The sequence below is a fragment of the Zonotrichia albicollis genome, chromosome 3 (genome assembly GCF_047830755.1).
Source record: "Zonotrichia albicollis isolate bZonAlb1 chromosome 3, bZonAlb1.hap1, whole genome shotgun sequence".
Lineage (NCBI taxonomy): Eukaryota > Metazoa > Chordata > Aves > Passeriformes > Passerellidae > Zonotrichia > Zonotrichia albicollis.
The window spans coordinates 4,815,587-4,838,336 of NC_133821.1; the positions used below are offsets into that span (position 1 = coordinate 4,815,587).

Genomic DNA, 22,750 nt, shown 5'->3' on the forward strand with positions numbered 1-22,750 from the left:
TACACAGGGTCTCTTTGGAAGTCATCTTGCCCAGAGCACGGCAGAGAAGGTGCCAGTGCCACTCAGGATGCGGCTTTGGCATCTCCTCTGCTGTTCCCTGAGCAAACCCACTTTTTGAAAGATGGCAAAGGGCGAGCTTTGAAACTTCTCTGGATGTTTCTCTTTGCAGCTTGCCCTGCAGTGGTGTGGCCGCTGGGACGAGGACTCCAGCTGGCCTGCTGGCCACCAGCCGCGAGATGGCGATAATGTCACGATAGAAGGCGGCCGGACCGTGCTCCTGGGGACCACCACCAGTGTCCTCAACCTGCTGCAGCTCAAAGGTCTGCAGGAGGGGGGTTCGGCGCTCTTCTTCCTCCAGGGATGGGGATTTTCATGGCTCTGGTCTCTCCTTCCATTCCCCAGCTCCAGCATTAGAGGAGATGATTGTGAGGCTGAACCTGCTCTCAGTAGATGGGGGCAGTGATGGGGGACAGGGCAAGAATTAAAATATTCTGCGTGCAGAAGGAATTGTTTATGCTGCTTGAGGCATAATGACAATATAAGCAAAAGGGCCCTTTTTCCTCTTTTTTCTTTCCCCAGTCCACCAAAATTGCTGCTGTCCTAAGCAGTGTTCAGTGATAATAGCACTGCAGATAACAAAAATCTACTCTGTTCTGTTTGACTTCTTTGCGGCAGGTGTGTCACAAACACCTTCACAAAATTATTGACATTATAGAATTGCAGGTCACAACAATCAAATGCAGTAAATAATCCCAAATCCTAGAGCCCAGCTTGCGGGCAGTAAGTAAATAACTGAGCACAGTTGCGGTGGGAAAACCTGGATTTGCTGGGTATATTTACCTGTACATAGGCCCAGAATAAGAATGAGGGAGGGATATTTCTGTGGGTGCAAAGTAAGAATTTAAAGGACTTGTAATTCCATGCCAGAAATCTTTGCCCTTGAAAGTTAGATCCTGGTTGTGGAATCTGCTGTACACATGCCTGATATTATGGGAGTATAATTGTACTGGTGAAATTCCTGGCTCAAAGTTAAGCCTCTGCTGAAATAGAGCTCAAAATATGAAAGCAGAAGTTTTGATATGTTTAAAGACCAGGATCATTGCTAGTAAAATTGCTTTTATACTAAATAATACTAAAGGTAGTAGTTTTTCATTGAGGTGATGGTGAAAGTCATGTATTTGACAATTATATTTTAAATTTGAATGACAATGCGATAAAAAGTTTGCAAGTTTATCCTTATCATGAGAACATTTCCAAAACTGATTGACCTTGCTCAGTCTAGGCTCAGAGATTTTCAAAAATTGCTACATCAGATATCACTCCCATTTAAAAGCAAAATTAAAAATCAACTGAGATTTTGAGATTAAAAAAATGTGAAACACTTTGGTACAATCCTTTTCCCCAGTGAAAATTCTAAATCTGGAATTCAAGATTATTCTTAACTTCATTTTGATTATGCCATACTTTATAGGAGACAGGTCAGAACACCAGATTTCTTTTGGCTGCAAATCTGGATGAAGATTTTGGGGCTCAGTCACAGACTTTTTGAAGAATTGGGGAAAAATATTGGAGCAGTAACCCTGTGAGCTTTGGACCTATTCAAATGCTCATTTGATCTATGAGTCAGCCCTCATGAAGCTACTGGAGCTCTGATTGAATTTAATGAAGTCTGGAGTAGTATCTTTATGGCTTTGGCTCATCTGACATTCAAATCATTCCTCTTCTTTATCGTGTTTTCCAAGAAGCCTGGTTTAGAAAGTCAATTTAGTTAGAAAAGCAGCATTAGAATATTCTAGATGCCATTATTTTCTCCATTGTTACATGCCAAACAGAGGGATAAAACATTTTAGAATTATAGCCAGCAGGAATTTTTTGTCTGAGCTTTGTGAAGTTGCCTGTGTCATTCACTGCCAGTACCATAGGTTCTCTGGCTGTGTAGCCTTGGTTAGATTTGGAATCAAGACATGCTGAGATCTATTCTGAAATGAGGCTGAGATTTATCTTTCCTTATCTTCCCCTTTTTTTAAGCTGTCCAGCTCAGGGGAGTTTTTTATGTTCCTGTATTGATAGAAACACACATCAACAAAGACCTGTTCATCTTAGGAATTATAGACACCCATCTCAAACTCAACCACAGGTGATCCCTCAGAGCACAGCTACCAATCCCATGAGCACATCAAATAATCAGGCACATCCCCCAGGTGCCAGATGGGCATGGCAGTGCACCCCTAACCCCTAAGGTAGGTGTCAATATGTGCTTTGATTGAAATATCCCATTCCTGTTTTACCTGGAGAGCTTTTCTTAGCTGGAGCTGGAGAATGGGATTAAATTGTAGCTCTGCTCCCTTTGGCTTTCATGACTCAGCATCAGGCTGGCTGTGCACTCTAAAGCTGAAAATACAAGGTTTTGTGGATGGAAAAATGATGTAACACAACTGGATACACTGCCGCTACACTGCCCATTTTCTGGTGCTGTGTCCAGCAAACCCAACACATGTTTACATGCCTATTTCTTGAAATTCTCCTTTCTTTAAGACACCATGGGGATTTTGCATACTGGCCCTGTGTTGTCCCCTTTTGATGATTTCAACATTGCAGGAATTACTTAAAGAGTGTTAGAACAAGAATTTCACGTGCAGCCTTAAACTGACCCTTCTTTGGCCACATTAACATATAGCCCCAAACATATAGACGTTCTGGGAATGACCAGACTGTCTGGGCAGAAGATCTGGAGGTCAAAACAATAGAAAAATAGGATTAGGCTGCTGGGTTCTGCTCACTGCCACAAGAGCTCAGCAGTTTCTCCCTCCTCCTCAACAAGCAGAGCATGAACATGTGGATATTGAGAATGGAAAGTTTAATAGTCAGGCTGTGAAACAGCTCAGACAAGACTGATTGGGGAAGAGATACCAGATAGACAGACTGTAGATAATTCTGTATGTTCAGCAGATTGCAGTTATTGCTGTAATCCCAGCATCACAAGCATGGAAATATTTATGATAACCCAGGACAGATGGAAATTTCCTTTGCATGGGGCTTACACTGGAGGAACATAGTGTTTGATGGGTTGATACCTCAGACATGTGTTGTTGCCTTTGTCTGAAATTATAGTGGTCTAGGGAGGTCTGGAGACAAAAAAAAAAAAGAAAAAAGAAGCTGTCTGGTCATTCAGGAGTCCCTTGGAGATGAATTTTGGGATGAATTTTGGCACTCCCTTACATCCCAGTGGAATCGAAGATCCCCATTGGGGCAGTTACTCTTTGCAAAGGTAGTTTTGGGGTAGCCACTCTTGCAGGCATAAGGGAGAGAATTGCTTTGATCCTTGTACTGGAAATGACTCATTTTCACTTAAAGAATAATTTAGGTTGGAAAAGACCTCCAAGGTCACAGAGTCCAACCTTTGACCAAATACCAACATGTCAACTAGACCAGAGCACTGGGTTCCCTGTGCAGTTTTTCTCTGATTCTGTGAATATTTTTGAATTTCTTGTAACCCAGGTTTTGATCAGACTTTGGCCAGAATGGATCCTGTGAATAAATCAGGGAGTGAGGAAAACACAAATATTGATTTTGCTTTTGTTTTCCTCTTCTTTGACTCTATTAGCAACAAGCATCAAATATTCACTGATACACCGACTTCAGTAGTTGTCAAATAAACTGTGCTTCAGTCACTGCTGAGAAAGATGGGGTTTTAATTCACTGAAAGAAGGAAAAAATATTTCCCTCTGTTTTCATCTCTATGGCATCAGCTGGTGCTTAAACTAATTTTTAAATCCCTTGTCAGTAGGCATATTTGGAACCTGTTCCTCCTGTCATGGAGTTTTCTGTGCCCTTTTTATCAATCCATTTGGGATAAGCATTGTGATCTTTTTTTTTCTTTTTTTTTTTTTTCTTTTTTTTTTTTTTTTTTTTTTTTTGCAGGCAGTTTCCAGTTCATATTTTCTTTTTTTAATCAGGCAGAGACATTACAATTAAAATACCATAAAAGTGATTCTGGCAGTATTGCAATAAGCATGTTTTTTAATTAAAGGAAGAACATGGGATGTACAAATAGTACCAGCTAATGGGAAATTTCATCCAATGTATTTTTTAATTGAGATTTAAAAGGAAGAAAAGTCAGCTCTATTTCTCTCTGCCACTGTGTGATATTTTCCTACATTGTTACGGTGAGCCTTCAATAATTAGTCTCAGAGCTTTAGAATCCTCTCTGTTTTGTGAAAAAGTGTGGAAGGCAACAGTTCTTTATTTTTCAGTATATTTTTCTGCAGGGATTCAGTGTTATCTGGCAGAGTGCAAGTCACAGATGTGGGCATTCCTGGAGGAAGGGTTTTAGGGCCCTGAATCTGTAGCAATTTAAGGTCTGGGTCTTTTCAGATCCTCTCCCAGCTGCAAACCATGGTTCATGTTTGGGTGTGGACTGCAGGTTTCTTTTGCCATCATGTTCCATATGGGCTTATGGGATGCAGGTTGGACTCCCAGGACTCCCACTTGAAAATTAAATTGATTTGCTGCAACTTCAGCAGCTCTTAAGACTCCTGTGGGATGTTTCACAGTGAGCAGATGTGTGGAAGTTAATCCTGGCCAAGGAACTGAACACAGCTTTGGCAGAGACTGAGCAGAAACCCTGGGCAGCACTGGGGCAGCACCATAATCACTGTCATGGAAAGAGGGAATCACAGAATCACAGAATGGTTTGGGTTGGAATGGACCCTAAATCTCACCTCATTCCACCCCCTGCCATGGGCAGAGACACCTTCCACTATCCCAGGCTGCTCCAAGCCCCATCCAGCCTGGCCTTGGACACTTCCAGGGATTCAGGGGCAGCCACAGCTTCTCTGGGCACCCTGTGCCAGGGCCTGACCATCCTCAGAGGGAAGAACTTCCAAATGTGCACCTAATGAATGTCTGTCACTTGGGGACTTGAAATGACAGCCCCATGTCTGTTTTCATCCCATCCCCGTGGGTGGTGTTACCTGATGCCTTCACAAGGCTCACTTGGAAGTTGCTCAATTAGATCCCAGATGATGTCAGACATGCTAGAGGACACCCTGGAGTGTCTGCACCTCTCCCCCACCAAGTCATCTCTCCTCTTCCAAATCCATCCAGGTGTTGTTAAGTATTTCAGAGGCCCCTTAAGAGCTGAAGAAGTAGAAAGATTTCTTTGAAGGAGATACATCTATGGCAGCATCTTCTGGGATGCTGGTTGGAATTGCCTTTTACTCGTCTCCTGAGCTCTAAGGGAAGAGCCTGATCAGTTTCCAAGGGAGCACGTGCCATCTGAACAGATGGCTGTGAGCACAGCAAGCCAAAAAACAAAGGCTTACCAGGCTGGGGAAATGAATTCTGTCTGAGAGCAGTGAAGCAGCTGCTGATACCTCTCCCTGGGATGGATTAAGGCGTCCATCCAACAAAGTGCTGGAATACAAGCTTAACTTTTGAGTGTGTTAGTGGTGTCCTGGTGGAAATACACAGGCATTTGAATTCAGAGCTAATCTGGGATCTGTACCTGTGTGCTATGAACATGGTGGAACATTTTGAGGGAGGTGCAGGATGAATTTTAGACTCTTGGTTTGAGCAGCCTTTTAGATGGGGCCATTATAAAAAATTCCCCTTTGCTTCTTGTTCATCCATAGTCCAAGCTGCAAAGAAACTTTCATGGTTTATTGGAATGTCCTGTGAGCATGTCAACAGGGTGCAGGTGACAGATGCATGAAATAATTAATTGTCTTTTCTAAAGCTCATGAACTTTGTATTTTTATTTTTGTATGCAACAAGATCAACAAGATTTTAGTTGATTTGGGTGGGACTTTTTTTTCCTGCTTGGAGGCCCTACCAGGGACAACCTTGGAGCAGAAGGATGAGCAGTAAAGGGGCTGCCAGCACTCTAAAGCCTTGTGGTTATCCAGGATCAAGCAAAGCTATTCCAGCTCTGGCAGTGGCATCCTGCTGTTTGCCACTCAGGGATGCTGGCCAGGAATAGAATTTCTGATCCTGAGCCCGGGGAATTCTCATGGGGAATTCTGTGGCTTTGTCATGTGAAACACCAAGTGAGAGGAGCTGGTAAGAGCAAGCTGGAGGCTGTGGGGATGAATTATTTCTGGTCATGGAGCAGCCAGAGCAGATCTCCTCTGCACTGTGAAGGGAAGAGGTAGTCCAGGTGAAGGGATGAGATTTCAATCTGCGAATCTTCTTCCATGTAGAGGAAGTTTGAAGTTGAAGGTTATGACACAGTGGTGATATGTAAGACCATTTTGTTGATACTCTTCTGCTACTTTTATATTAAAAAGAATTGTCTTAAGATTATCCAGCACTCTTCTCGTAATTTGCTGGGTTTAACACTTATTCAGCTTTACACAAAGAAGTAGAATTAAATGAAATTGGAAGTGGAGCTGAATAGCTGAAGTTGAACTAAATATAAATATGTTACTTTTATCCCAGCTCCCTAATGAGCTGTTCATTAGGAAAAATATCTTATATTGACAGTGAATGCAAAATGTGGCCTCAAAATTGTCTCCATGCAAAAGGTGTACTTTGGAATGGGGACTTGGCTTCCCTCCAATTTCAGGAAATCTCTAAAACAGTCTATATCACAACCTAAATGAAAGGTATAACATTGCTTTTATTTATTATGAGAATATCTGTTTTAGAATTATTTTTTTATTTAAAATGAAGTTTTTGAGGAGGGATATAAACTGCTATGTCTGCAAGTGTGAATCTTCTTCACAGAGGCAAGGAGAAACTCCCTGCATCAGTCTTCCCAATCTTCTGGTTATTTTTTTTTGGTTTTTGTTTTTGTTGGGTTTTTTCCTTCCTTTTTTTTTTCCTTTTCTTTTCACATGTGTATGTTGCAGGCTCTTTTCGTAGTTAATATTTTGGATACCTGGCCTGTGGCATTGCATGAGTGAGTCCAGGACACCTGACAGAGAGAATTGTTATACGTTCCCTTTCCAAATCCTTTATTTTTGACCATGTCCTCCACCATTTCCCAGGGACTTCAGGAGGTAAATCTCTTTTCACAAAACCAGTGGTGCTGTAATTAATTATTCTTTTAGCAGATTAAACCTCCTACCTTATTATTAGGTTTGTTTACTTTAAATTTTTTTAAATTATTTGGTCTGGCTGCTTCTCTCCTCCTGTGGGACGTGTGGAATTGCCTTGTTGTTTTTGTTCTTTCTTTTCCTCCTCTTTTTCCCCCCTTTGGTAAAGACAGATAAAGAAAGATTTCTTTTCTGTTTGTGCAGAGGTGGAGGCTAATTGCTGGGTTAATTGAGAAGAATGGTGCTTCTGATGTTCTCACAAAGTATCAAATAGCCTCAACATATTTCTCCCCTCTCTCCCTCACTCCACCTAAAGAGACCCATTGAATTTGCACATTACTGTACAGAAGTGATTATGGGCTTAATTGTATTTATTTTGCTTGGTGGGGAGGCCATCATAACAGTGGTTGATTGATTTTTATAAAATCACCCTCAAGGTCATGTGTAGGACTTTGCTTTCCTGTGCAGCCATAACAAACAATTTGAGGGTCACAGCCAAAGGCTCCGTTGAGCAATATTCCTGCTTTCTGCTTTCAGGGAAGGGGTCAAGTGCAATAAAAGAAGGAAGCATAACTTTTATTTTCTTTTTAAAAAAAGGAGAAGACAACCTTGTAAAGCAGCAGCTGTATATTTATTCTGACCCAAGAAAAAACACAGAGGTGTAGAGGGACAATATGCAATTTTTGGACAGAAGAATTTGTAAGTTTAGCCAGAGTTTGTTTTACACATAGGCTTGATAAATGGTTAAATGAATCTCTCCTAATTCTTTCTTTTCTGTTTGCTGGTGCTGCTCTTCTTTTATCCTCAGCAGTTGAACTTTATTTTTCCACTGTATTTTATCCCAAACCTCAGTACCATTTGGATTTGTCCTGGGAAGTTTTCAGAAGCTTTGCAAAGATCCAGGGGACAACAGCATTGTGGAATGACCATGAGTGAAGCTGATCTGCCCCTTTTCAGGGTCAAATTTTGTGTCTGACTGCTGATTCTAATGGAAAGCAAAAGAGTCCCATACAGAAAATCCCACAATCATAGGATTGTTTGGTTTGAAGGAACCTTAAAAACCATCTTGTTCCACCCCCTCTGCTGTGGACAGGACACCTTAAGCGAGACCAGGTTGCTTAAAGCCCCATCCAAGCTGGCCTTGGACACCTCCAGGGATGGGGCAGCCACAACTTCTCTGGGAAACCTGTTCTAATTCCTCCCCACTCTCTCAGGGAAGAATTTCTTCCTAAAATGAGGCCTTCTGGTGTTCAAGCTGCACCAGAGGAAGTTTAAATTGGATATTACTAAGAAATTATTAACCAAAAGGGAGGACCAAGAGTTTAACAGACTTCTCAGGGCTGTGGCTGATTCACCATCCCTGGAAGTGTTCAAAAAATGCTTGGAGACATGGTTTAGTGGTGGACTTGGCTGTGCTGAGTTAATGGTTGGACTCTGTGATCTTAAATGCCTTTTCCAACCTCAGTGACTCTGATTTCCCTCTGGAAGGGTCAAACTTGCAGGCCAGGCATGCACAGATCCTGCTGGAATTCCTGCTGCTCTTGGGATGAGGTGGGACTATTGCTCCTACTTGCACCCAGAGCAGTCAGCAGCATCCAAGCTTCTCAGACACTCAGAAATCCACAAAAGATGCAGAAAATCTTCAATCAACAGCTTGAAAATTTTGAATAGGCAATATGTGACTGAAGCTTGGGAAATCTTGTTTGAGACAGAATTGTGATTTTGCAATCAAAGGATAGGATAACTGTCTTCCAGCTCTCCTGGTTCAATGGTACAGCATGGCAGCAATTAAAATACTTATTAAAAATTGTATGAAGAGAAGTGGAAACAGAAATTACTGTATTTCACTGAGAATAGAGCATAGAAAGTCAATAAAGACCTTAGGGAAGATGTCTTTTTTTATGTTAGGAGTGAAATAAATCACAGTGATTTACAGTTCCATTTATAGATTGTGGTGATAAAATTATTAACACTGCTGCTATAAAGCAAAAGTATTTAATAAATATATCTGTTCTCAGTATGGGAAGAAACAGGATGGTAAATTATATCACAAGATGAAGATGGACCAGCAGTCCATTTATTGCCAAATAATGTTAATAGAATGAAAACCTTAAATATTCTTTCAGAATACACATTCTTAAAATCAACAGGTCCAGTCTTATTCCAGCTTTAAAACTGCTGCTGGAATCAGATATCTTGTGTTATTTTACATGAAACAAGCTGTAATTTCTACTGCTTCTTCACAATCCATGCAGTATAATTTCCAAAGACTGTCTATAAAAAGAGTCTCTGCAAATTATACTGCATGGATTGTAACACAAATATATTTGTAGGTAGAAAAGTATGTCTAGGGAAAGAGACAATTTACACATAGGAAATTTACACATAGAAGAGTTGGTGTTTTTGAGAGCAAACCTGTGGTTCCCAGTGGCTGTAAGCAAGAAAATGTGAGATTTACCTCTTTCTTTGATTTAGCATATTCTGTAAAAAATGGTGTAAAAAATTGTGTAAAGCAATTGTAAAGAAATTTGGAAAGAAAATACTTAATGAATAGTCCCTATTCAAACACTATTTTTTATAAGCCTAAGAAATGAGGACTAAGTTATAAGACTTTGTTTTAAGCTCAAGAAATCAATGAAACAAGGAAAACCCCTCCATGTGAGAATAAAAAAGGAAATCAGGATAAGCAGAATTTGAGCAATGGCAAGCAATGATCAAGATAGTACTTAATCTGTTTTTTATATTAGAACTTCTCTCCTTTTTTTTTTTGTCCAAATACTGCAATTAACCCAGATATCTGGTCTCCCTTCTTCTTGCTAATAATTTGCAGTGTAATCATGGAATCATGGAATGTTTTGGGTTGGAAGGGACCTTAAAGATCACCTGATGATCTGGTTGCACCTCCTTCCATGGGCAGGGACACCTTCCACTATCCCAGGTTGCTCCAAGCCCCATCCAGCCTGGTCTTTAGCACTTCCAGAGTTGGGCAGCCACAGCTTCTCGGGGCACCCTGTGCCAGGGCCTCCCCACCCTCACAGGGAAGAATTTGTGAGGCAGGAGAGACAACTGGGTGATGGGTAGAGAGATCACCATCACAAACTGCTCCCACCAGTAGCAAACTGGCCATGGGATGAGCTGGATCAGTTATCAGCTACTTTACATGAAGGGAGCAGGGGAGACCCTTTGTAAGAGGTGTGGAGCTTCCAGACTTTGGGAATTTCTCTGTTCTCTTATGGAAACTTGGCTTGACTTAGGAAGGCACATCCCATGTGCAGTGTGACAAAATGAATGAGAGTCCACTGTGTCCTCATCCATTGTACAGAAAGTGGCAGCATTCTTCACAGGAGAGGAAATACAGAAAGAGATCATGGAATAAACCATCCTGAGGTGACTGACTGGGATTTTCAGCTCATGAGGGGCAAGAACAGGGGAGGCATTTGACAGAACTGAAGAGCTTTGAGTGAAAAAAAAGGGGATTGGAAATGGTTTTTCATGCACTATGCATTTAACCCACAGAATTCATTGCTTCAAGGAGTTGTTGACACCAAATATCACAAAAAATTCCAAAGACCAGTTCTTTATTACTGGCAAATCTTATCCAGTTATAGTAATAATCAGTAGGAGGAAAATGTTGGCAAGCAGTTGAAACCTTATACTTTGAGGTGAAGCTAACCTCTAATTAGGGATTAAAATGAGATTTTTATGGGATGGGGAGATCAACCCACAGCCAGCTAAGAGGGAGACGTGTCTCACATGGTATTTGGAAGCATCTGGTTTTGAACAGCAGCTGGAAGAACTTGCAGGATTAAATCAACCACTGATCTAAACAAGTTGCCAGTTCTTATGTTCCAAAGCAGTTTTCCTCTCCCCTCTCCCAGTTACAAGTAGTTTGTAACCTAAAAAGTAACATAATACAAATTAAATAGAAACATCCCTTTTCAACATTAAGTGACTTAGTTGGTTAAAATTGGGTTTTTCCAAACCCAGCTTCCTTTAGCTGTGGTTGGAGAGTCTGCCCAGACTGACTGGCCTTGCTCAAGTCTAGAAATGCAGACCATTGTAGAATCAAAAAATGGACTGGATTAATTGGGTCTTTAAAGAGTTGATAAATCCTTGGGGAGAAATAAAGAGAAAGGTGGAAATTTCACAGAATGCAATAACATTTTAGCCTTTATTTTTAAATTTTATTGCAAACCCCTTTGTTTACCTACCTGCTACAGTTCCTTTAACTGTGAGAGAGTTATATATGATTGTATTTTCTTTTTGTCTTGTCTTCAGGTGGCAAACTCCTGTTTACTGGACCAGGACCTGTAGAACTGCATGCTCATTACATCCTGGTGTCTGATGGAGGAGAGCTCCAGGTGGGATCCCCTGAGGCCCCTTTCCATCACAAAGCACACATCTATCTCTATGGAAGCCTCCATTCCCCACCATTATTTCCATATGGAGTTAAATTCCTGGCAGTGAGGAATGGGACCCTTTCCATTCATGGTGAGTTCATTTCTTTTCTTGTAAAAATGAAAAACAAGAAACAAAGAAAACACACAAAAAAACGGTTTTTGGAAGAAAAATAATTTGACAAAACTTTGGTCATGATTCTCATGGAATCATGGAATGGGTTGGGTTGGAAGAGACCTATCTAGTTCCAACAGCTATGCCATGGGCAGGGACACCTTCCATTACCCCAGATTGTTCCAAGCTCTGTCCAGCCTGGCCTTGGACACTTCCAGGGATCCAGGGGCAGCCACATTTTCTCTGGGAAACCTCTTCCAAGGCCTCACCACCCTCACAGGGAACAATTTCTTCCCAATATCCCATCTATCCCTGCCCTCTGGCAGTGGGAAGCCATTCCCTGTGTCCTGTCCCTCCATCCCTTGTCTCCAGGTCCTCTCCAGCTCTCCTGGAGCCCCTTTAGGCCCTGGAAGGGGCTCTGAGCTCTGCCTGGATCCTTCTCTTCTCCGGGTGAAAATTCCCTGGTCTCCCAGCCTGCCTCCAGAGCAGAGGGGCTCCAGCCCTCAGAACATCTCCATGGCCCCTTCTGGACCCATCCCAACAACTCCACACCATTCTTATATTGTGGCATAGAAGAATTTAGATATGGAGCTTTTCTTGAAGACTATGAAATATGTGTATAGAATGGCCATTTCTTGGTGCAGGAGTTTGGACATGGAATTCAAGTCCAAACTCAGCATGATTCAGAACATTGGTGCACATTTCTCAAGTTCTTCTCTACTGGGCTATTTTAAAAGCTCTACATCTCATAGAGGAGGAAAAAGCCAGAAAAAGAAAAACCATCTGAATGTCTCATCTCCCTTCCTCCTGTTCTTGTGTGTCAACCTTCCTGTTAGTGATGATCACACCATACAGCAGGTCTTGAACTTCCACCCTGTGCCCTACAGAAGGAAATGTTGCTGTCTGAGCACAGAGACGTGGCTTTGGGACAAAAGTGATGTCAGGCACCGAGAATACCATCAGAGCACAGGCAGGGAGGGAGTTGTGCTTCTGTTCCATCATCCTGCCAGCTCACAGGAGCTGAGCAAGGCTGGGAGAGGTCGGGTTTGGAGGGGAGTCAGTGAGAAGATGCTTTTGTGAATCAGGAGAGATGAACAGGTGCTGAGGAAGGAGAGATGGGGCTGCACCTCAGCACCGTGTCAGGTGCTCTTGATCCCTTCATTGAGACACAGCAAGGCTCAATTATTTACTACCTGTAAAAGGCTTCAATAATTTCAGTGAAGTGACTTTGCAGAGCGTTTCTACCCCATTTCCTGGAGGGTCTCTGTGAAGGAGGGCTATTAGAGCATCTTGGCTGAATTGACTGTCTGTTACTGGCCATTGAGTTTCACACAGTTATCCAAGCCCTGAGCTCAGAAATTCCCCTTAGATTAAAGCTTGCCTTCCAGAAAGGCTTGGTCTTTGAGGATGTCAAGGGAGACAGAAACCAGTTTCTTCCTTAGAGGCTTTTTCCAGGGGATTAATTTGGTTAATCATCCATTCCCCCCCCCCTTTTAAAGAAAAGTATTGAGATTTGAATTTGCCTCATAGCAGCTTTTTGCTGCTTCACTTTCTGTGTCTTCTGACACTTTAAAGTGTCCTTCTATTCTTGGTTTGATCCCTGTAAGCCAGGATTCTGTCTTTAGATTGCCAGCCCTTTACATCATGAGCCTTCACTTTTCCATGCTTTTTGTTTTCTAGCAAAAAGCCAGTAGCAACTTTAGGCAGCTGTGCCTCCTATGCTACTTCTGCTTTCTATTCCAAGCCTGCATCAATTCTGCCTTGGTGACTCCATCACCCACAAAACTGAAGACAAATAGGGCAGAGCACATTTTGCAGTCTTACGTGGACAATGTGATGGAGGGAGGCAAACCCAGGCATCCACATTACTACCTTTGAGTCTTTTCTCAATGATAATTTATCCATTTTACTCAGTGCCATAATTCTCAGTGAGTCTTCAATTCCCAGGAAAACAAGAGGATGAGGTCTGCAATCCAAGTATTACCTGGATGGAGATATACAGAGTCAAATGGGGCATGACCCTTAGTGGAAAAAAATCTTGGTTTCAATTTTCTTATCAATTACTGGATTAGTGAAAGGCTTTTGTGGGAAACGATGTTAAAGCCATTTAGTCCACCCCCATTCCATGGGCAAGGATGCTTTCCTCTATCTCAGGTTGCTCAGGATCCCATCCAACCTGGCCTTGGACACTTGCAGGGATCCAGGTACAGCCACAGCTTCTCTGGGCACCCTGTGCCAGGGCCTCACCACCCTCACAGGGAAGAAATTCTTCCCAATATCCCATCTAATTCTGCCCTCTGTCAGTTTGAAGCCATTTCCCTGGTCCTGTCCCTCCAGGCCTTTGTCCCCAGTCCCTCTCCAGCTCTCCTGGAGCCCTTTTAGGCAGTGGAAGGGGCTTTAAGTCCTCCCTGATCCTTCTCTTCTTCAGGCTGAACAATGCCAAATCTTATTTTATTATTATTACTCAAAATCAATTCTTATTCAAGAAATCATATCAATTTCTTATTCAACATATCCAGAGTAGCTATGAAGTCACTTTTAAGCTCTGCTCAACAGGCAGCCCCAGTGCATGGCTGCAATTATTGCTCATTCAAACCATGTAATCTGCAATTTAACATAGAAGCAGTAGAAGCCTGCTTCTGAACATGACAGAAAGTAGTGGGGTCTTTTACTGGGTTCATATTGCTTACATGGAAAAAAAAATCTGCTGTTCTGTCTTCAATTTAGCATCAGTCTGGTCTGTGGTACAGAACAAATTGTAGAGCATGACAGCCCCTTTCATATAAATATATATATGTGAAAGAGGCTGACATGCTTTGCAATACCCATTTGTGAGATACATTTATACACACGAATATATATGTTATCTCAGATCAAAATCATTAAATAAGCATGTTTCCAAATTCCTGGCTGTCTTGGCAAAGACAGGGTTGAGCACATTTTAATTCCTTTTCTCTTTCAGGCTGGGAGTGCTGGGGGATGCTCTGCAGCTCTGGTTGAGTTCAGATTGTTTAGTAAGCGCTGTCAGCTCCTCACTTTGATATGTTAATATGACTAAGGGTTTCCCACAATTCCCTCATGAGTGGCAGTCCTTTGCTCCTGTGCTTGTAGCAGACTGGGAAATTTCACTGTTGCCTTTGGCTTTGGCCAACTCCCCTGCCAGTCAGAGCGTGCCACCCATAAACTGCCTGTCAGTCACCCGTCACTTGGAGAGGGGGCTTCAGCCAGCCAGGGCAACTCCACTTTTTGACAATGTAATTATGGCAGTAGGGGCCTGAGCAGGGCTGAGAGAGTTTTATTGATTGTTCAGAAGGGAAATTTATCACTGTCTCCAGCTTCGTTTGCGCTCTATTCCCTGAGAAACTCTCCTGACAAGCTCCAGGAGAGGAGTTCACCGTGGTGGCCTTGGCTGTTCTTGTGCCTTTGTCCTTCCCAGGGAAGCTGGAGGCACCAGTGGATGCTGAGTGGGGCCAGGAACTGGGTGCAGAGTGGAGATGCTGCATCAGAACAAAGAGCACCCAAACTGTCCTTGTGACAGCCTGATCTTGTGGTCCTAACGCTCTCATAATAGAATACTGGAATGGTTTGGGTTGGAAGAGGCCTTAATGACCATCCAGTTCCACCCCCAACCATGGGCAGGGACACCTTCCACTATCCTCCGTTGATCCAAGCCCTGTCCAACTTGGTCTTGGACACTTCCAAAGGGATCAAGGTGCAGCCACAGCTTCTCTGGACATCCTGTGCCAGGGCCTCACCACCCTCACAGGGAAGAATTCCTTCCCAACATCCCATCTAAACCCACCCTCCTTCAGCTTAAGACCATTTATTCTTGTCCTATCCTTTCACACCCTTGTCCCCAGTCCCTCTCCAGCTCTCCTGGAGCACCTTTAGGCCCTGGAAGGGGCTCTGAGTTCTCCCTGGAGCCTTCTCTTCTCAAGGCTGAACACCCACAGCTCTCCCAGCCTGGCTCCACAGCAGAGATGTTGCCACAAACTGAAATATTTTAAATTTATATTTTTATCTTCAGCAGTCCTGTGGAGCTATGTCATTATTCCATTGCATCCCCCTGAAACAGACTGTCACTCTGTCACTCTTTCCAAAAAAAACCCAGCATTCCTTTGTTAGGCATTTATCTAAAACTTTGTGTCAGCGCTCTGGTGGGAAAGAATATGAGCAGTGAACAACCTATTCTAGCAGAAGGTGTTCCTCCCATGGCAGGAGTTGGAACTGGATCTTTAAGGTCTCTTTCAACACAAAACCTCCTGAGATTCTGTGATTCCATGAGCCTCTTCCCTGAATTTTGACTAAAAATATGTATTCCCCTCACTTAGATGAAAAATGTTACACTTCAGATTAAAAACATTTGCATTCACCTTGTCCAAACTATAAAAGGTGTGTGGTAAAGAAAAAAAACAATGTCCTGACAGTTTTGGTTTAATAACTTATTTGTAATCAGGATAATTTAAACAGAGGTGTCAATAGTCACTAGTGTGCTCTGAAATCATGGCCAGTCCTACTGAAAAGAATGTCCCTGCATTTGCAATGGAGTAAATGATATTTTAGAGATAAATCTGCATGCCTTCTATCCCAGATTTCTCTGCAGCCACAGCAATCTGATACTTTTTCAGGGTTAGCTCAGGAAAAAAAAAAGTATTTTTTATCAGTTGAGCCAATTATTAATTTTAATTGCTTTTAATCAATAATAAAACACAAAATATTTGTGAGCTGTTCACTGTGCTCTACAAAGCCTGTGCATTCCTCCAGAGATCAAACATTTAATCAAATGCCTCTTGCTTTGCCTCCATTAGGCAGTGTTATGTATCTGTGCTGAGTTTGAGATTAAGAGATCATAGACAACATGAGAGAATTTGTTCTGCTTTACTCACATATTAAAAAGAAAAGCTTCCCAGGGGAAAAAAATAAGGCAAAAAAAAATCTGTAGCAGGGGGATTCAAGATAGGGTGCAGAGATCTGTTAGAGAAAAAATTATTTTTTACTCCACTGAAATGCATCTATTCAGTAAATGCTATTTTTCACTACCTGAACTCCATGATTTCCTGAGCTTGCTCCCATAGGTCGGTTTTCCTTAGGTGCCAGTTATTCTGTGTGGGGGCTCAGGAGCCTTTTTTTCTCCTGTGACAGTGTTTTTCCCCTCTAAGACCTTGACTTTAACATGATGCATTAAAGCAGATGGCTCTGGAACAGAAGGCTGAGCTGCCTGGAATCCCCTCGTGTTCACCAGGGGTAAGAAACTGCACTTAGGCACTTCCCATGGAGTAACTAATGTACAATGACTTGTGCCTTCACTTTCTTATTCACAAATATAAGATGACCATTAGATTTTAAAGACCTAGCAGATGGGGGGAGAAAAAAAAAAGAGTTGGGTTCAGGGCAAGCTGCTGTGTCTTTCACAGTTTTCCCTTCTTTCTAGCAGAAATGCATCTATTATCTTTGATTTAAGCTTAAATCAGCTGATTTGTGTTTTGGTGCTGATCTTACTGGGAAAAACAGGATGAAAAGAGGACAAACAGATGGACACTAATATACACTATATAATAAAGATGTATATAAGAATATAGAATCTATTATATATATAAATAAAAATAATATATATAATTATAAATTATAAATATTTATAAATATATATATTTATAATTATATAATATAATATAATATAATATAATATAATATAATATAATATAATAATAATATAATAAAGATAAATATATATATCTATAGGTAGTAAAGATATTAGTACAATATAATACAATACACACTACATACAGGAAGATAATAGAATAAAATATGATAGACTAGAATACATATATAGACCATAGCTAATATACCTATATATAATTTCCTTGTGATTCCTGATCAAGTGCAGGTCTATGGGTTGTTACAAATATGGAGGCATATTATATATTTAATTGTTTAATTATTTATTAAATTATTTATTAAATTATTATTAAATAATTTCCTCCTTCAAATTTTTGAATACAACATCAAAATACTGCTTCCAATTCTGGTGCCAACAAAACCCAGGTTATTGGCTGCAGGAAGAGAACACCCAGCAGCAAATTCAGGGTTAATTTCCACCCTGGAGAGGAGAAAAGCTAAGAAGTTTGGGCTTCCCAGTTAGGTGGTGGAAGTGTTCAAGAAAAAACTGGACGTGGTATTGGAATAAGAATCCCAATATAACCAGTTAGATTGTGCCTGGGTCAGTGTGACCCTCGCTGCTGAGCCAAAGGCGGCACTGTGGTGCTTTACCCCAGAGATACCTTGGCTGCTGGAGATTGCAGCAGGGCACTGAGCAAGTCCAGGCTTGTCAGGGACTCCGTTTACCTCAGGAGAGAGAGCTTCTGGTGATGGTGAAGAGAAAAAAGGAGAGGATTCTGCTGAAGGGTTGCCAGATGTTTATTCCATGGTTACAGAAGTCTGAACTGGGGCAACTGCTGCCAACAGAATGGAGGCCGCATGGTCTCATTAACCTTTTAAGCTCCGGGACAGGGGAAGGGGAGGGGACAGGTGAGCTACCAACCAGGTGAAAGGGGCAGGGTCTCAAGGGACTAGGGACACCTATCCAAGGTCCCCCAGGCCTGAGGGACCAACCACACGACGCCTTGCTGGAATCTTAATCCTGATTGACAGGACTCACTCAGCAAGGGGGCAAGGGGGAAGGGAGAGAGGCATAGGCACACCTGGGAAGGGACCCGGAAGTTTAAAACAGGACATTGCAACACACCGCAACAACGTGGCACTCAGTGCTCCTGTTTAGTTGACAAGGCAGGGCTTGGTCACAGGTTGGACTCAGTCTTGGAGGTCTTTTCAAACCTGAGTGATTCTCTGATTCTGAGAAGTTTGGCAAATTGAGGGGCCTGGATTCAGCCCTGACTTTGCCCAGAGCTGCAGGCTCAGCCAGGCAGGGACCCTCCCTTTGGGCTCACCATCACTTTTCCTGGTACTGAATTCTCCTCCTCCATATATTGGGGACACAGGGAGCTGATCTTAGCCTGGCAATGGTTGTGCTGCCCCACATCCCCCTTCCTGCAGGGAGAGATGCCCTGTCTCACTCCACAGCAGCACAGGAGATGATCTGGCAATCACACAAAGTGTCACTAGATCATGTCTGCAGCTCCCTGCAGGATCCCCTGTCCTTGGCTGCCACAGCTGGAGCTCTTTGTTCCTGGATCTGTCTAAGGACCTTTTCCTCCTCAGCATCTTTGGTTGTGAGCTCATTCTAGAGCATGGATTTTGGTTTATGCAATAGCATTACAGGAATATCTTTCCTGTTTTCAGGACTGATGTGACTTAAAAAGGGACTGGGGAATGTCTGATTAAAGGGAATGTTTGGAAATTTGTGCATTTATAGGACAGCATGCAAGGAAGTACATTTGTTGAAATGTAAATTGTTAGAGAAGGGCAACAATCTCAGTAAGATCCTATTATCATGGAATGGTTTGTGTTGGAAGGGTCCTTAAACTCATTTCATTCCAAATCCATTTTCCACTGGACCAGGTTCTCCAAGCTCAATCCAACCTCACCTTGAGCACTTCCACGAAAATGACATGATAATCCTTGCTTTCTCCAGGGTGCTGTTGAAAGATATTCAGGTGGAAATGATTTAAGTTAAAACTGCAGTTTCATGAACAGGAAACTTTCAGCAGGACTAGGTCACTTTCAGGGATATCTCCCAGTGGAGAAAATAAAAATTATTCCATTTGTCCTCTTGTCGAGATGATGTCAGATTTTTCATTTTTGCTCACTGAGAGAAGATTCAAAATCAGATTGGATGGGGCTCTGAGCAACCTGATCCAGCTGGTGTTCCTGCTCCTTCAACAGGAGGAAGGGAGCTGGACTAGATGACTTTTAAAGAACCCCTCCAACCCAAACCATCCTCTGACTCTGATTCCAAACTATGATTTGAATCCACCTAAAACACCCAGTGTGGTCCTGCTGCAGCTTCTTGTCAAAGAGCTGATAAACTCTTGGGGGTCCTAAGGGTTAACAATTATAAATCCTAAGGGTTAACAAGCAGTTATAAATCAGAAAGGACCTTCCATTTCACCTCAGGATGGGGATGAAAAGCTCAGTGCAGTGGCAGGAGAGCTGTTTGCATCTCCCCAGGAGCTGCCCACACACAGCAGTGAGTCCTGCAGGACTGCACAGGGGTGGGAAGGCAGCTCTCAGTTCTTGGCAGAGATGTCCCTGTGTTTCTAAGATGTGCAGCATCTTAGGAAAAAAAAAAAAAAACAACAAAAACAAAACCCTAACAAAAAAAACCCAAACCCTAACAAACTCCTCTCATTGAAAAATAAGCTAAAAACATACAAATTCTTGTGGAGTATACCTAGGACTGGAATTAACAGAGAGCAAAAATATCTGGAAACATTCAAGTCCAGAGGGTTGACAGCTCACAGTTCAAGCAAATGTTTTTTAATACATTTAAAAAGATAGGAAAGCAAGTTTCATTCTTCTTTTTTGATTCCCTTTTTGAAACAAACACTTAATGGTCAGTGACTGGAGTGGTCACTGCAAGAGCTGATGTAGCTGTGACATTTTTTATTTTTTAAAGTATAAAATACAGGTTCATAAAATATTTTTTCCTAGTCCTTAATTAAGGATCTGTCACTTGAAGATCCATTTGGCCATAGAGAGTTGCAGCAGCACACCTGTGTGTTATCCTGACTAAAGAGGCTTTCTGGAAAAGATTTTCTATTATTTTAACTTGAAGAATTTAATCCATTATAATTTTTATGGCTTGTTTTATTAACTGAAGCAACAGCAGCAAAATGTCTTTGTCATGGATCAAAAATACATTTTTAAAAACTCATCATTTTCCTGAAGCACCAGTTTCCAATGGCAATACTGCCAGCTATCACTTTGAGATTTGAAAGTTTCAGGAATAGTCAAGTTAAGTTTGATTAGGAAGTGCATTTTGGGTCAGGAAAAGGTGATAATAATGATAAGGGATTATGACAATGGAGAGGAAGCTATATTCCTAACATAGTCTGACACCAGAAATGCTGCAGGAAAGTGTGTTGGATTTTATTACCAGAAACAATCATAGAGTCACAAAATGGTTTGGGCTGGAAAAGACCTTAAAGGTCTTCTAGTTTCAACTCCGTGCCATAGGTGAGGGGTTTTATATTCTTAAAAAAAAACCCAAACAGTTGTAGTCCATTGAATTATATTATTAATGTCTCTTGAAAAGTTGGTGTGGGTTGTTTTTTGGGTTTGTTTTTTTGTTTGTTTGTTTTTGGGGTTTTTTTGTTGGGGGGTAGGAAAAAATTAGTTTCTTTTCACTTTGTTCCTAGAAACTGAAAGCTCCTGTTCCCATTTACACTAAAGATTTACAGTATAGCTACAACAGATTGACAAATTGTCTGCAGTGTAATTTGTGCATTCCCAGTAAGTAGATTTTCTGTCTGAACCCTGCAGTTCTCATAAATTCCTTTTGTGGAATAAAGGGATCTCATTACCTCAACTTTAAAATGCCAATAAACAGTCAGAAGGTGTAAAAGAGCTTTATAGTTTGTCAACACCCTAAACAACTGTGTGTTCACAACTGAGTTAATTAATTTGTGGTAAAAAGAAACAAAAATGAGATGCAGCATGGTCTTGGGTGTCAGAGGAGAAGGATTCAAACCCTGCTGCCCTATGACAAAGAGGGGAAATTTTTAAAATAACATTTAAACAATTTTTGGGAGAAAAACCAAGAGAACCATGGCTTAGAACTGGAACCAACTCTCTTAAAACCATTAAAAGATTCCAGTTTGTACCAACATTACCATGTGTAAACCCTATTTTCCAGCTCTGCCTGACTCTGGATGGGGCTCACACTGCCTGGTGTCAGGCTTGGTTAGGAGGTTCCAAGGATGTCTAAAGTTAGCTAACAACAAATACTCAAAAAAGTCTTGTTTTCAGGTCAGGGACATCTGTTTTCCATGAAAGCACCTTGTCATGCAAATTCTCAGACCCCTTCTCCTTACTTCGTAGTAATTTCTTTCAAACCCCTTTATTTCAGTGTTTCCAACTGTAGCAGCTTCTGCTTTCAAAGCTGAGTGACCAGAGATGGATATCAAACATCCAGATGAAGTTTTCAGTGCCCTCTGTATCACCTACTGTACACCTGGAAGAGGAAATGTTGCTCATGTCTTTTGTAATCAAAGGATTGTAAATAATGGCCTAATTTGTTTAAACCTACACCACTCAGTCCAGTGCCTGTTTTACATTCTGTGGACAGATTTTGCTGTGACCCTGGAGGTGTGTGCCCTGACACACTTTGCTACTTTGCTCAGTTTTGATGTGACTTGGAGACATTTCTGTAAATGTCAAATTCACATCTCCTGTTGAGCTACCTAGAATCATGGAGTGGTTTGAGTTGGCAAGGACCTCAACACTCATTTAATTCCAGCCCTTTGCCTTCCACCATCCCAGATTGCTCTAAGCCTCATCCAACCAGGCCTTGGACACTTCCAGGGATTCAGGGGCAGCCACAGCTTCTCTGGTTAACCTGTGCCAGGGCCTGACCTCCCTCTGACTTGGGAATTTCTTCCTAATATCTGATTTAAATGTCTCCTCTCATAGTTTAAAGCTCTTTCTCCTTATTCTATCAGTAGCTTTTGGTTCTCCTATCACTACTTAGGACTGGGTGAAACCACCTAGGTAAGTGACATACCATCCCACACTGATTTATGAAATGTTTTGTGTTAGAGGCCATAAGAAATTAAATTTATACTGATTTTCATCAAGAGTGGCATTGTACACATCAGAATTGTTCCATTCTTAATAATTTTACCAGGTCCATACAAGACTGCAACTTCACATTATGCTTCTAACAGGAAGCATAACCAGAGTCCTGATGCCAAGATATTTCCAGTCTTAAGATCTGTGATTAATTAATTTGGAATTAATTTTCAAATCCATTGCATTCATAGGCTGCACCATTCTTCTCTGCTCCATATTTAAGGGTGTTCTGTTAATTCATCTACCAAAGTGCTCAATTCTTGTATTGCCTGCAACAGCTTTTTGTATCTGAGGGCTCTGTCCTGTACCTTTAACATGAAGTCTCTTCTGCTTTAGATCTCAAGATGGGGATTTTTTTCCAACTCGTGCTTACTTAATTATTAAAAATGAGTTCAATAATTAAGGAATTATACAGATTCATCTATTTTTCAGCATTTGGAGTGTTTCTGCTCAGT

The 22,750-nt window shown here is 41.6% G+C and overlaps 1 protein-coding gene across 1 annotated transcript in view; it reads left to right on the forward strand.

The window, feature by feature from the left end:
• The window catches only part of PKHD1 (PKHD1 ciliary IPT domain containing fibrocystin/polyductin), a 240,494-nt gene that overhangs the window by 80,188 nt on the left and 137,556 nt on the right, over positions 1-22,750 (forward strand). Inside the window, exons 36-37 of the mRNA XM_074536510.1 lie at positions 170-320; positions 11,316-11,528. Coding sequence (XP_074392611.1) covers positions 170-320; positions 11,316-11,528 — 364 coding nt within the window. The remainder of the gene's footprint in view (positions 1-169; positions 321-11,315; positions 11,529-22,750) is intronic.